At 41.0% G+C, this 14573-nt stretch overlaps 2 protein-coding genes across 3 annotated transcripts in view; both read left to right on the plus strand.

Moving 5' to 3' along the window:
- The window catches only part of LOC113479748 (alcohol dehydrogenase 1), a 26418-nt gene extending 12497 nt beyond the window's left edge, over nt 1-13921 (plus strand). Inside the window, exons 3-12 of one of the 2 annotated variants that reach the window (XM_026848020.1) lie at nt 646-752; nt 1499-1614; nt 4829-4930; nt 6051-6189; nt 8246-8333; nt 8439-8658; nt 9363-9623; nt 10123-10258; nt 11061-11199; nt 12690-13921. In XM_026848020.1, coding sequence (XP_026703821.1) covers nt 1597-1614; nt 4829-4930; nt 6051-6189; nt 8246-8333; nt 8439-8658; nt 9363-9623; nt 10123-10258; nt 11061-11199; nt 12690-12714 — 1128 coding nt within the window. In that variant the 5' untranslated portion in view covers nt 646-752; nt 1499-1596 and the 3' untranslated portion in view covers nt 12715-13921. The remainder of the gene's footprint in view (nt 1-645; nt 753-1498; nt 1615-4828; nt 4931-6050; nt 6190-8245; nt 8334-8438; nt 8659-9362; nt 9624-10122; nt 10259-11060; nt 11200-12689) is intronic. The other variant, XM_026848021.1, reaches the window with a different exon arrangement.
- The window catches only part of LOC113479683 (alcohol dehydrogenase 1-like), a 5810-nt gene continuing 4329 nt past the window's right edge, over nt 13093-14573 (plus strand). Inside the window, exons 1-2 of the mRNA XM_026847938.1 lie at nt 13093-13119; nt 13590-13620. Coding sequence (XP_026703739.1) covers nt 13093-13119; nt 13590-13620 — 58 coding nt within the window. The remainder of the gene's footprint in view (nt 13120-13589; nt 13621-14573) is intronic.

A 14573-nucleotide genomic window follows, 5' to 3' on the forward strand; every position in this document is an offset into this window, starting at 1 on the left:
CCCCTTCTCCCCCCTTCTCTTCTAAGTAATCTTAAAGCTACTAAGTAACAGTTAAAATTGTTATGTAACACAGGGTGGATCTTGATTTCCCATAATGCCGTGTAGCTTAGATAGATGTAGTTGTGGAAGTGCCAATGTGTACAGAGTACGTGTTTCCATTAAAGCAGACACTTACATACGGGCCTCAAGTGTTGTCTCACTTCACACTGAAGGGAATTTGTGACTCTTGAGTCACCTACCACCCTCCCCGCAGGTGGGGTGTGACACAGGGGAGAGGGGCTTTGTTTCAAAAGTCTGTAGAGCAGACTGTATGGATGAATACCCTGAGGCCTGCCATTCCCCAGATCCAAGCCAGGACTCTTAGCCTTTTTCCATGGGAAGCCTCCGGCTATTGCTCTTTGTTCTAGCCCTGGCTAAACACAGCTCGTGTCCCGGCAGGCTGGAATTGCGTCTCTGAGGCCACGTGAACGCCCCAGCGTCCCTGAAGTACCTGCCAGAGGTTACATACATCTACCTGCTTCTTAAATTAATTACAGTCATACAGGCAAACCTGAGAGAGTGCTGTATTTAGTAATTACTAGTCAGGTGATGCGCAGTATTTTATCTCTTTTGTGCTTGTTTCTGAAGGAAAAACCTTGATTTCAGAATGTTGAGCATAGTTTGAAGGTAGATGAGGCTTGAAATCCACAGCAAAGGCATGCAGTGCTGAACTCCACCTAATCCCTTGCACCAGGACGTTGTGCAAGGAGAGGGTAAGTATGTGGGCACATCAGCAGTGATGGGGCCTGTGCTTGTGGGCGTTGATGGAACCCACGGGTCAGGCAGCCACTTGCAAATCAAGCAGGTGTTGCACGTGATAAGGAGCACGCATCCTCTCACAGCATTTGCTGACTTAGTGATTTTTGGTTTCCTGTCAGCATGATTGGCACATTGTCCTTGATCACTGTTCACTGAAAGCCATTCCAACAATTAATGAGTAGACAGACTGTAAAACTAAGGAATCGGGAGCAGGTACAGTCTGCAGCCAGACTGTGTTTCTTAAGCTGCTTGCACAACAGCATGTTTTAATATATCAGCGGGGCTCTTATGAGTGTCCCCAAAGTAATTCAGCCAAGCATTCCTGCTGCTGTGAATTCAGTAGCCACTCTCCCCTTTCCTCTGTGCACCTAAGTGCCTCTGAGAGCAGTGGGTTTGGAGAGCAGCCTCCCAAGGAGGTGGGAAGAGGGGACAGCTTCCAGCCAGGGGTTTTGCTTCCTTCCTGACATGTTGAGGGCCACCATAGATGGAATGTGAAAAGGGTGTGGAAGAGCATGACAAAGGAATGGGGAAGACAGAAGCACTGTGAAGTGTGAGGTTTCAGCAGATGGGTGGTTTATTTTCATTGTAGCGCTTTGGCTGATGAAGGGGTGGGACTCTGAGCTGGGAGGCTTGGCTAAACGGTCAGAGCAGTGTATTTGCTGGAGTACTTCACAAGATTGGCTTCCAGTGTGTTTGTCAGGACTTGTAGTGTCAGCAACCCGACTGCTTTGCAGCTGACTGAATTCTTGGCGCAAGAAATCAGTGGTGGCAAGATTCAAAACAGATACACCGGTCAACATGAGCACAGCAGGCAAAGTAAGCAAAAGTTTATATTAGAAAAGTTTCTTCACTGCAGCTAAGTAAGGCATTTTTAAATGAAGTTTCTTTTCAGGGACACCATGAGTCTGGGTGGTTCTAGCACAGATAAGAGTTTAGGAGGAAGCTGGTACAGAAGAGCTGCCTTTACTTGCAGGCTACTGTACTCTCCTAGGAAATGGTTGTTGCATTCTTCAAGGCAATAATTTATTAATTTTTTTAAACACCAAGGCAGCATAAGGTAACAGCACCAGAATAACCTTCTCCCAGGGTTAGCAACCTATTTTTAATCTCTGATTGGACAGCTTAAAATATGATGCAGTATGTTAAGTGTTCAGATCAGTGTATTTATCAGCTCTATCAGTTTCCATTCTGAGATCCTACAGTAGTTTAAACAATTTTTAGTTTCTCTATCATTCATATCAATTTGTTTTGTAAAAAAAAAAGACATAGTTAATATTGTGTTAAATTTCAGGGTGTAATTGTGCTGAGGGTAGGACAGTCACTAAATTTGAATATGTGTATAACAAATCTTGAGCTTATGTTAATGAAGAAAAAAAATATCACATGCAATGCAGTACTGAGCTGGGACTGAAATGGGTATTTACATCTTTGCTAGAAAGTAAGTGACAAGAGATGTAGGTTAATACCACTGCTGAAGACAGTATATGTTGCTTCTTGTGCTACCTGAGAGATGCTAACATAGAATCATAGAATCATTTACCTTGGAAAAGACCTTTAAGATCATTGAGTCCAACTGTTAACCTGGCACTGCCAAGTCCACCACTAAACCATGTCCTTAAGTGCCACATCCACAGCCTTTCCCTCATCCACTAAGCCAGTCACCTTGTCATAGGAGGAGATCAGGTTTGTCAAGCAGGACCTGCCTTTCATAAACCCATGCTGACTGGGCCTCATCACCTGGTTGCCCTGTATGTGCTGCATGATGGCACTCAAGATGATCTGCTCCATACACTCAGAGACATGCAAGAGAGGTGGATGGACAGGACCCAGAGATGGAAAACTACTGAAGGCACATACATTGCTGGAATGCGCCTTAAGAAAGTACCAGGATTGTTTGCTGTTACTGTGAGCTGTCTTCACTATTCTAAAACCAAACAAGAGAAAAACAAATGCTCTCATTTAACTGAGATACCACAAGTGCAAAATTAACTGTAGCTCACTTGGTAAATTCACCAAGTTCAGTCCTCCACCCAGCCTTGGACTGAGCATGGTAAATGAAGTGCTGTGATGTAACTAAACTGCCTTGTTTTCACTGTGTTTATCTTGGAGTAATATGTGAGTTACTGTGCAGTTTACATGACCAAGCAGCATAATCCTTATGCTCTGTAAAAGGGTGTGTTTCTACACCTACCCTCCCCCTGTTGCAGTAACGGGTATGGCTGGTAGAACACAGCAGAGAAAAACCCCGTGACTCCAACTAGTCCTTACCTTAATAGATTAAATGGGTGGTAGTGTGCATCTGTGGGATCCTGTTACAGTTGGTAAAAGTTCACAGAGACTCCATCAGTCCAATACATAGTTAACCAATGTCTAACCATCAGAACAATACATAGTTAACCAATGTCTAATTGTGGGAGGGATTTATTTGTTTTTGGCAATCCACAATTCTTGCTACCTTTGCTCTTACAAACACTATGTGTGCTTTGCATGTTCAAGTTGTGAACCAGTATTGTGATTTTATAAATTGCATAATAATACATACATAAGCCTTTTTTTTTAACTACGTTTCCTAGAAAATGTGGCCCTTTAAAATGTGATCTTTGGCCTCACTTATGAATTTTTTACTAATAACGCTTGCATTTGACATTAACTTTAGTGCAAACTTCTCCTGAGTCTGTCTTTTTCAAAGCATTGTGCTCATTCCCACTTTGGGTCTGTCTGCTGAAAGTGTGCTATTTTATTTCAAATGTTTAATATTTCCTAGTAATTATTTTCTTTGTTACCAATTGACAATTTGTTGATAGACATTGTTTCTACTTCTACTTCAAAAGCTTTGATACTAAAAAGTTGCTTTATTTATTTTCCCCTGAGAACTCTGCAGCATACTGGTGTTAAGCTGTCCCAGTCCCAGGGTCCCATAAGGATACTTACACATGTACTGAACTTCTTGCATCATGGATTTGATTTGTTTCCATTTCCTTCTCAAAATAATGCCACCTGAATGCTTGCAGTCAGTAGGACGTGAGTGACTGAGGACTTAATAGACTATATTATAGATCATATTCTAAATCATATTCCAGGGCATGGAGTCATTTTGAGATGGGCAGACTACCAAGTAAGAACAGGAATGAATATGGGGACAGAGAGGACCACAACCTTTGAATACACTAGGAGCGAGCTTGCAGGTGGAAAGTCTGCTGTCTGAGAGCCTGGGATGGGAAGTGGACAACACTCCTCTCTCTTCTGAGTGCATTTTTTTCTCAGTGGCAGATGATCAGAGGAGCCCAGAGGCCAGTCAGCACCTGGACAAAGCCTGCAGAGCTAATGCACAAACTTTAGTCTAACAGACAAAAAAAATGTCTTGGGTATTGGGAGTAACCCCAGCGGAGTTAACTTTAGCATGGGTAATCTTCCACTAAAGGGACTGTTGCTTCTTCAAGATTACCCCTGCATAGTACTATGTCATTTTACATAAATGTCCTCTCAGCCATCACCTCATAGCTGAACTTGAGCTGTAATAAAATAAGACACCTGTATTAGGCTCTGAATTCCATTTTTAACAATTTTGTCAGTTCCCGACACAGGCAGTTCTAGGCAATACAGACTTAATTGCAACCTGATACATGGCACCATTTAGTGTGCCATCTCCAAGAAGACACAAATATACACCAGTAATCCAACACAGCAAAAATACTCCTCCAAGGAGGTTAGAAACAGAGAAGGAGCAATGAGGATGGATAAAGTATCCAGTTATCCTAGGAGACTATTATACATGTTATTGCTGAAAACTCTGTATGACAGAAATATGAACTAAGTCAGACAATTGATCTTGGTGGGGGAAAAAAATGGACTTACACTGCGCTTTGGTGTTGGCTTTTTTGTTGTAGTTTGGGGTTGGGGTCTTTTTTCCTGTAGTATTCCCTCTCCTCCCCAAAATATGAGCTGGATTTTCATATGCAGAAATATAAGAATCTGTTTGTGTGGTGACTTGAAATGCAAATACCATTCCCTTTCTCTTTGCTGTTTGCAGGTTATTAAATGCAAAGCAGCAGTACTGTGGGAAGCCAATAAACCATTTTCTATTGAGGAAGTGGAGGTTGCCCCTCCAAAAGCACATGAAGTTCGCATAAAGGTACTAAAAAAAATTTAAAACAACTATTATGACTTGCATTCTATCTTTCTGTTTATCAGAATTATTTCTATAGAATTGTAGGATCCAGTCAGAAAAAAATTCACTAGGTGAGTATTTACTATGCAGTGAGCTCCTATGGAACATACTTCAAGTCCTAAATTTGATCATGAGGTTCTTTTTTTAAAAAAAAAGTTTTTTAAGGCTGGGTTTTTTGTTTACTAAGATGCCTGTGCTTCTAATAGGCTGAAAACATTACAGTACAGGGCAAAAATATGAATCTCCTGTAGTAAGAAATTATCTTTTTCTCTGTTTGTGCTAAGAAATAGCTCAGTAGGACTGGAAGCTTCCTTTTTTAACTGGGTATTGAGCATCTGTTACATTTCAGAAACTTGCTCAGTGGAATTCAACACCTGTTTTAATTTTAGAGAACTTTCAAGTGTTACCCAAGTGAGGAGAGCCCTCACATGGGCTTGATGACTCCATCTGTCAGAATAGAAGTAAAGATATACCTGCTTGTTTCAGAAGAAATACTGCTGTGCTACCTGCAAGAAAGGGCAAAATGTGATCTAAAACACTATGTGTAGCCTAATTTTTTGTATATATAACATATACATATATTTTAAATATATCACTATATAATGATTGTATAATATATATTTAATATATCTATTATATGATATATTGTAATATAATCTAAATATAAGGAATTTAAAACATATGATATTTCAAGGTTTATAAATATGTGAGTTAATTTATTTTTACATAATTTTATAATATTTCTATATTAAAAACTCTATGTATTTATATATGCATATTAGGAATAATTTATTTTATTCTGTTCTTCATATATAATTATATTGCTAGAACATTGGTTCTGCCAGATAATCAGTGAGACTCCCTATATTGTTCAGTAGTGCACAGTTATTTTGTAGATTAAAGACTAATACAAACCATTAAAATCATGAATCACACAACCTGAAAGCGTTTTACCTGTAGATTTATTGCATGTATAGATGATTTTGGAGGGAAGCAAGTGACTTGTCCAAATATATAATATAATTTCACTTCCGCATATGACAGAGTTAAATGCTGAAATATTCTTGTCTTTCCTCTAAATCAGATCATGGCCACAGGGATCTGTCGCTCTGATGACCATGTGGTAACTGGTGGACTGGTTATGCCTTTCCCAATAATTCTTGGACATGAAGCAGCTGGTGTTGTGGAGAGTGTTGGGCAGGGAGTAACTTCAGTCAAACCAGGTATGAATCAGCAGTGAACACAAACACTGTGCTGAGTTTCCAGACTCCTGTTTAAGTCAAAGATGATTATATGTGTGAGTACTTGTATTGCAGAGGAAAATATTCCAACTTTGAGTTCTTTCAAGGATACCTTAAAGGACACTACATGCTGTTTGCATTTATTTTGTGTTCCCAATCTCTATTTCTTCTCATATTTTCTATTCAATTTCTTTTGGATTTCACAAAAATATCTGCAGCTTGCTTTCCACCTACATAGCCCTTTTCCAGTCATGGAATTAATAACATAGATTCTTTTCTGCTAGTTATAGGAAATCAGGTATTAACTGCAAGTTCTTTAAATACAGTTTATACAGCTGATCTCTCTCAAGAATAAGGCAAAGCAATGCACGAGACAACATGTCAAAGCACCTTCTTTTAATTCTCCTAAAAGCTAAGTAATCCACTGACCTCAGTAGACCAGAGCTTAAGTCTGTGTGTTCAATTACTTCACTTTAAAAGTATCAGGGCACGACTGGGGTGCCCACCCTGCTGCAGGCTCTGCTGGCTGCAGCACCAGCGGCGGTGAGGCAGCGCTGTTCACTGCGGCTGGACCGCTCTGAGGAGGCTTACCGGGATCAGCTGCTCCTCTCGCTGCACTCCCTTCGAACCACAACTGGTAGGTAGGGAAGTCAGTGAAAGATGCTGGTTTTCCTCCAAATGCTGCAAGATGAGATGGGATTTCTATCCATGTTTATGGGACCAAACAAATTCTAACAAGGGCTAAATTATTAAGACAAAATATGCAGTGAACAAAATCTGCATAGAAATGCTCAATTTTATCCAGGCAGTTTGTTACAATAACTAAGTAGTTCACTTTTAACACCTCTGTACTTCCAGTGTCCTTGTTCATACTGGCAACAAGTATGAAGTCTGTCTAACACAGGTTGGTATGTATGATACGAAAAAGTTTTGTTAGCAATTTCTGCTTTAACTCCAAACAGATCTGTATATTGTAAATTTCAGTGATAGCTCTAACTGCTTTTTCTCTGATGTCTGGGTTCATAAATCACTCTGTGGTCTAATTCTGACTGCCAAGTGTTTCCAGGTGAGCTGAAACAGCAGGCCTGAACACATACATGCACAAAATCACATTTCTCATATGTTCTTGAGTTTTAAAAAAGCTCCAAGATGCGTAAAATTTCTTTAGCAGAATGATTACTAAGCCCATGACACAGTTCTAAATTAACTGAGGGTCAGGGTAATGGGGGCATTTCATGTTCTGTAGGCGTTTTCCATTTTGTAGTGGAAATCAAAGATTTCCCTTGACTTTCAACATGTCAAGGTTTAGCCACATTTTAGAACTGCCACATCACAAATCAATCTGTGTTAGGGATTACCTGTTTAGATTGTTAGGGATTTACCATACATCATCGCTGTGGAAAATGCATAGCAGTAAAAAATTGCACTGGGAAGCTGTGTGCTTCTTTGTTATATAATTGTGCTAGAGAATTAGAAATGTGGTCTTAGCCTGTGTGTGTCACTGCTTCTCTGACAAATATTTTACCTATATTTACTCCGGTGCAACAGTAGCAGGACTGCAAATAGGGAAGAGACACAAGAGAGATGGCAAATTAATGCTTAATTTCCATCCTTTGTATGCGCAGTGTACAGCCCTGTTATTTTGACACTTGTCCTAGTGGATGTCAATTTTTATCTCAGTTTCTTTTTCTGTATATTAGTATTTTCCTTTTAAGAAGAAGATGCAATAAACTGCTGAATGAGTACTTCAGGAATGTCAGTAGCTAACACAGTTTTATAATGTGGCTCAGAGTGAGTCAGTTCTATGAAAGACACCAGGAATTTTGCATATTGAAATTAGTTGTAATAACTTTGCCCTAATGATGTCCTTTATAACAGAGAGATGGTTTACCTTCCAAGGGCAGCAGAAGGAAATAAAACCATCACTGCACTCCTAGTGCACATTTGCCTAGGGATTAAATACACCTGCTTTATGTTTTTACCTGCATGCTTCTTGTTTGCCTTTTTTAATTCTCTGTCATTACTGTTCTTTTTCTAGGAGACAAGGTTATTCCACTCTTTGCTCCACAGTGTGGGGAGTGCAGCAATTGCTTAAGCACCAAGGGTAATCTGTGCAATAAAAATGAGTGAGTTTTCCTGCATTACCTACAACCCTTACCCAATGTTTATTTATACAAAAATGATCACATTCAACAGATCTCACTTGCCATTATTTCTGATCTTTCAAACAGCATTGGTTCAGCTGTTGGATTAATGCCTGATGGCACCAGTAGATTCACCTGCAAAGGAAAACCAATTCACCATTTTGTTGGTACAAGTACCTTCACTGAATACACAGTAGTGGATGAATCTGCTGTAGCCAAAATCGATTCTGCTGCTCCTCTGGAAAAAGTTTGTCTAATCGGCTGTGGATTTTCAACTGGTTATGGGGCTGCTGTGCAGACTGCCAAGGTAAGTATCATGGTGGGTGTTTCAGGTATCTCATGTGGTCTGTTTAGGACTGTGTGGCCTGCAAGCAGGTTGTCAGAATGGCAGCCAGGAGGTATAGACTCTGTTGAGTTCAGGGTGGAAAGAAGATATTAGTTCTTTGCCTACTTCAGTTTCTCTGTCTCTAAGGTACCAAGAAGTCTTCAATTCAAAATCCAGTAAAAATACTTACTACTATCTATTAAGTTTTCTCTCATAGCTTTATCACCTCTAATAAAATATTACAACAGAGGTTATTTGATTCATCACCTAAAGTAACTTAAGTCTAGGAATACATGGAAGCTTATATATGCAACTCATAATTTGTAGCAGTTCACGAATGTGACTTTTACAACTGACACTGTCTCCAGTGGAGTGACACTACAGATCTTAACATCACTGGAATATAAAGCATCATTAAAACATGTGTCTCTAAATCTGAAGATGAGACATGTAATGAAAACCTGGTCTCAGAAATGTATTTTAGGGACAATTTATCTTAGTCACATGTGGGATTATAACAGTATGGCTGGCTACTGCACTAGTAGGTATGTGTGTGCAAATTCCTTCTCAGCAGGTAACCTCTAAATTAGAAGAAGTGGCTTAAGTGAAAACATGTCGATAATAAAAATGTGCATTATACTTTACCTAGACTATTACAGTATCACATGTTTATATGGTTATTGTAGGTGGAACCAGGCTCCACTTGCGCTATCTTTGGCCTTGGAGGAGTTGGCCTCTCTGTTGTCATGGGCTGCAAGGCAGCTGGAGCTTCCCGCATCATTGCTGTTGACATCAATAGTGACAAATTTGCCAAGGCCAAGGAGCTGGGAGCCACCGACTGCATCAACCCTAAAGATTTCAAGAAGCCTGTTCATGAAGTGTTGATTGAAATGACCGGCCAAGGTGTGGACTACTCCTTTGAGGCCATCGGCCGTACTGAAACCATGGTATGCAACCAAAAGATGTGGTCAAATGAGGCATTAGCTTGTTAGCGCTCTCTTTGCTAACCTACTGAGCACCAAGGGTGAGGAGCTGAGAGCCACTGGCAAAGTATCAAGCGAACTTCAGACCTGTTAAGTCCAGCTATCTGCCGCTGAGCTGCAGAGACAGAAGCATGCTCAAAAACTTAGGAAATGAAACTTCAGTGTAGTCCCCTGGCCTAACCAGGGTGGCTGAATTTCACATAGCCCACTATGTGCTTTCCAACAGTGGTTTATCAGTAATGACTAAAACAAAATGGGGAAGGAGAACAAAGCTAAGACATACTTAACCCATGACAGCAGATACAGTGGAGTGACCAGCTACAACAGAAATTGTTCAATGTAGTTTCAGTTACAAAAAATGAATTGCAAGCTGAGTTCTGAGAGGAGGAGGAGGAATTCAAACTTTTGTGCCCTACCGGAAGATGTTGCATGACTCTGGGGTGTCCCTGTGTTTCAAATGCAGGTTTCAGCCCTGGCCTGTTGCCAGTACAACTATGGAGTCAGTGTGATTGTGGGAGTGCCTCCTGCAGCACAAAAGATCACTTTTGACCCCATGCTCCTCTTCACTGGTCGCAACTGGAAAGGGTCTGTCTTTGGAGGTAAGGACTTGGAAAGATGTGATTTAACTGGCTTGGGCAGCTTGTAGATCATCTTGAATGAAATAGGATATATCTAAATTCATTGCTTAGGTTGTCCTATTGGAAGTAATATTGATCGCTGTTTTGCTGACAAGGAAGCACAAAGGGAATCAATTATGGGAACTGTTAGTTAAGACCAAATGGAGAGAAAAAGAGAGGGATAGAGGGGGAAAGAAAGGGGAGAGAATAAGCAGCAGAGAAAGAAAGGAAGACATAAAAAGAAAAAAATAGAGAAAAAGGTGGGAAAAGAGGAGAAAGAAAATAAGAAAAAAATGAGAAAAAAAGGGGAGAGAGTAAGGTAGAAGAATGAAGAAAGAAGAGAGGGAGGAAGTAGGAGAGATTAAAATAGAGAAGAGAAAAAGAGATAAAGAAAAGTTAAGATAAAAGGAGAGAAAGGCAAATAAGGAAAAAATAAGGGCAGGTGGGGGGGAGAGGAGAGAGACAGAAAGGGGAGAAAAAGAGCAATAGCAAAAAGGAGAATGAAAGGCATGGGAAGACAGAAAGAGTGGGGAAAAAAAGAGAGAGTGCAAGATGGAGAGTCAAGACCCTAAAGGACATGGGGGTCAGAACAACCTGATTTCCACATAGGTCAGACCCCAGATCTGCTGCTTGCCAGTGGCTGTCAGTCCCTGCCAGTTCTTTCTGTTTTCTGAGCTCTGAGAAAACTGAGAAAGTTTATCGGAAAGTTTAAGCTGCCATGGGCTCTGTCTATTTTCGCAAGCATTTAATGTTTCATTATCCATTGTCTGTGTGTTTTTTTCAGGCTGGAAGGGTAAAGATTCAGTCCCTAAACTGGTTGCTGACTACATGAAGAAAAAATTTGTTCTGGATCCATTAATAACCCACACGCTTCCTTTCACTAAAATCAATGAGGGATTTGATCTGCTAAGGGCAGGGAAGAGGTAATTGTTGGTTAATTGTAAAGGTTCTATATAAATAAGCTAAAGGAGCTGTACAGTAACACAGAGTATGTCTTCCCAGCAGAGAATGGGGAAGGAACCCACTATGTCCCTCTGTCTTGCCCAGTGTATGTCCACGGGTGGCAGCTGTAGTACTAAAGCCAGCAAAGCTTTAGCTGTTGAAATGCAGCAAGCCCTGTCTTTCCTTACAGAGGAACCTTCAGATTCTGGTTTGAGCAAAGACTCTGGGTGGCAGAGGGAGAAAAGACAACACAAATGAGGAAGTCTCTGCCCACTACCCACTGGAAAACAACACACAACCAAGGGAGCCCGGGAATGCCAAGATGTAGAGTGCCAGGGGTTAGCTACATCGCATTCCAAGAAATTATTTAGGATGAGGAGCAGGAGGAACAAGCAATAGGCTGTGTTTACTGGAAGAGCAACTCGCAACTCCTCTTGTGAGTTAGGGAACAGAGTCCCAGGGCAGCTAGTCCTGAAGTCACTGGGCAGTTTACCTTAAACTTCAGAGCTTTTCAGAAAGGAAATTACTCAGTGTATATATACATTGCAACCTCAGAATTTAGCTCTCGTGCATTCCTCAAATATTGTGAGATTACAGCTCAGACTCTGTTTTCATAAGGTGTCAAAACTGGAAATATTGTTTGCCAGAGACATTTGGCAAGATTCACCATGGGAATAACTGAAAATTCCCCTTGGCAGAAGTAGGAAATGTATTTGTGTATCTTAGTATGTGTGGGGACTGCCCTTTTGGAAAGTTCTAGCTCTTTTTAAGTTACACAGTCTGGAGAGTTACATTCATGTTTTATTTTCATTGACATTTGCTAGCAGTTATTTTAGTGTTCCTTGCTCTAAATATAAGAAGCACGTAACAGAAGAATTGAGCCCCTGAGGTTTGTTCTCAGCTTCTGACTATGCAGCACGCACCTCATATTTTGACTGTCCTTAGCTTAGATGTGCTGTAAACGTAAGTTTTAGATTTTAGTGTAACAAACAGGGGAAAGCGGTGAGGACAGACACACTATCAGCTTTGCTAAAATACTGACAGTCAACCTGAAGACAGAAGCCATGGTGTAGCTGACCATCTTTGCTAAGTGAAACACTTCAGTGCTTCAGCCCAGAATAAACTGTTCCATTCAGAGGTTACCCTTAGAGCCATTTGTCACTGGAAAGATGTGATAAGCCCCCCTCCAAGGACCTCCCAGGCTATACTGGGTGATTAATTACCAGGAGCCCCAAGCTTCCTGAGTGAAGGCTTTGCAGTCTTGTATGAGTTTTGTTCTCTACATCTGCAGCAAGGTTTGCACCTCTGATCTGTCATTTTGCTGGAAGCTGGGCTGGGGGCATGGGCAGGAGCAGGGAGGGAGACCCTAGTTAACAGCAGTGGCCTAGATTGTCAGAGAAAACAGCAGTGTTTTGCTCATGTTAGTCCAGAGGCTCTTTTGCAGTCACTAACTTGTCATTTTACCTTGCAGTATTCGCAGTGTCCTGGTGTTTTAGGATTCCCAGTTAAGCAGCACATGGCTCAGCACCAGCGCAAACTTCATTGTCCTCCAATACAACTGATATGGAATACAAACCAAGACATTTCTGAAAGGTCTACCACCACCACTCTTGAATTAGAGGATCAAGCACAAAGCCCAGACTTTAAGCACAGTGCTTATAAGTGAAACACTGTTTTTCCTCCTACCTCTTTCTCCTGATTCTTGCTTTAAATCCTCTGTATTGTGCTGCAGTTTTCTTTTAATAGCCAATTATGAATTACAGGACTTGCTGCTGTCACAGCTGTTGAGAAAGGTTTGGATTTTCTAAAATGGTTTTTAATAGGCAATCTTTTAAAATTGAAGGAAACTGTTTCTTCATAACACTGCAAGATTAATGGCTTTGTGCATACAGCTCAGCACAGTAAAACTCTAGGTCAGAACTACGTATCCAACCTGAATGATTTCAGCATTCCGCTACCTGACAGGCAAGGAAATTACTGCAGAGATTAAAATTTAAGGTGACCATGTGTTTGAATTAATAATTTCAGTAAAGGATATTTAAGTAAATCATAGACTTCAGTACTGCATAATGTCTCACCACTGGATATTTTACCTTATTAACCCTTCCAAGCATTTTATATAAATCTGCTGTGGTGGTGACCTGTGTTGTGGTTTGGGGTTTTTGTACCTTTGCACCTCTTTCTTGGGGATGGTTTAGTTCTTTCATTGGTATGGGTTTAGATCTTTGGCTAATTTATGCATGTGCATGTGATGCTTGGGAAACAATGTGAAGAAATACAAATGTGCATCAAGTATCGTTATTTGTTTCCATTAAATAAAGGGGAGATGTCTTAACCTTTAAGTGTGAACAGAGTAAGTGGGAGGAAATAGGTGACTGGTAACACTTTGCAAGAAATCAAACATAAAGCATTTGTCTGCTTTCTGCATCTATAACACAGAAACCAGAACAGAGGCTATTTATGTCCTGGCAAACATGGTCAGCATTGGCCTACCTTTTGAAAGTATTGATCAGAGCTTGCACGCACAGTAGCTGGGTAGAAGAGCCTGCAAAGTAAGGGGACTGTGTGCTCATGATGCCTTGTTTGTATCAGCAGAAAGAGTCCTTGAGCAGCCCAGCTGGGTTAATGATTTGAGGATGTTTACCAAGAGATTAGACTTTAACAGAGGAAGATTCTTAAACGTGTGCGTGTATAATAAATACAGTTTACACAGCAATTAAGATCCAAAATTCAATCATTTGTTTCTGTGGGGTTACCTGTGCAGTTGGCTCTGAAGACTTTTGGTGGGCCATAAAATCATTCTTTCCAGCTGCAGTTCAGCTGAAGAGTTCTGATCTCTTACATGAGGCGGCAATCTAGTTCTGTCTTTGCATGGAGGAATGAAGTGACTTCTGACAGGAGAACAACAAACAGTTCATGCTGTCGTGGAGTACCTCTCCCTGCACATCCCCATCCACATTTAGCTGAAGATTAATGTGTCTGTGTGACTGCACAGCTCTGGACACGTGTTTCTGACAGACCTGCCCAGTGGCTCTCTGACTCTCAGGTACTGCAGGGTGGGTTCAGGGCCACATGCAGCGGCTCTGTGTGAGCCTCCATTTAGGAGCGTCCTGTGAACGAGCAGGGTCCACATGGCCCATCAGAGCACAACCTGGCCATTAGCACATGAGGACACTATGAAAAAGCCACAAAAGCCATGAAAAATCCAGTAATTTCCCAAGAGACAAACTCTTTGTCAAAGCACAAATAGTGTGTCCTCACACCTCAAATTACACCTGTGTTCACTGCACATCACTTGGCTTCACACTCAGCTGAGCACTCCTGTATTTTTGCTCTGCCAGTACATCCCACCCAC

This window comes from Athene cunicularia, assembly GCF_003259725.1.
Source record: "Athene cunicularia isolate RWA chromosome 4 unlocalized genomic scaffold, athCun1 chr4_part2, whole genome shotgun sequence".
NCBI classification, from domain to species: Eukaryota; Metazoa; Chordata; class Aves; order Strigiformes; family Strigidae; genus Athene; species Athene cunicularia.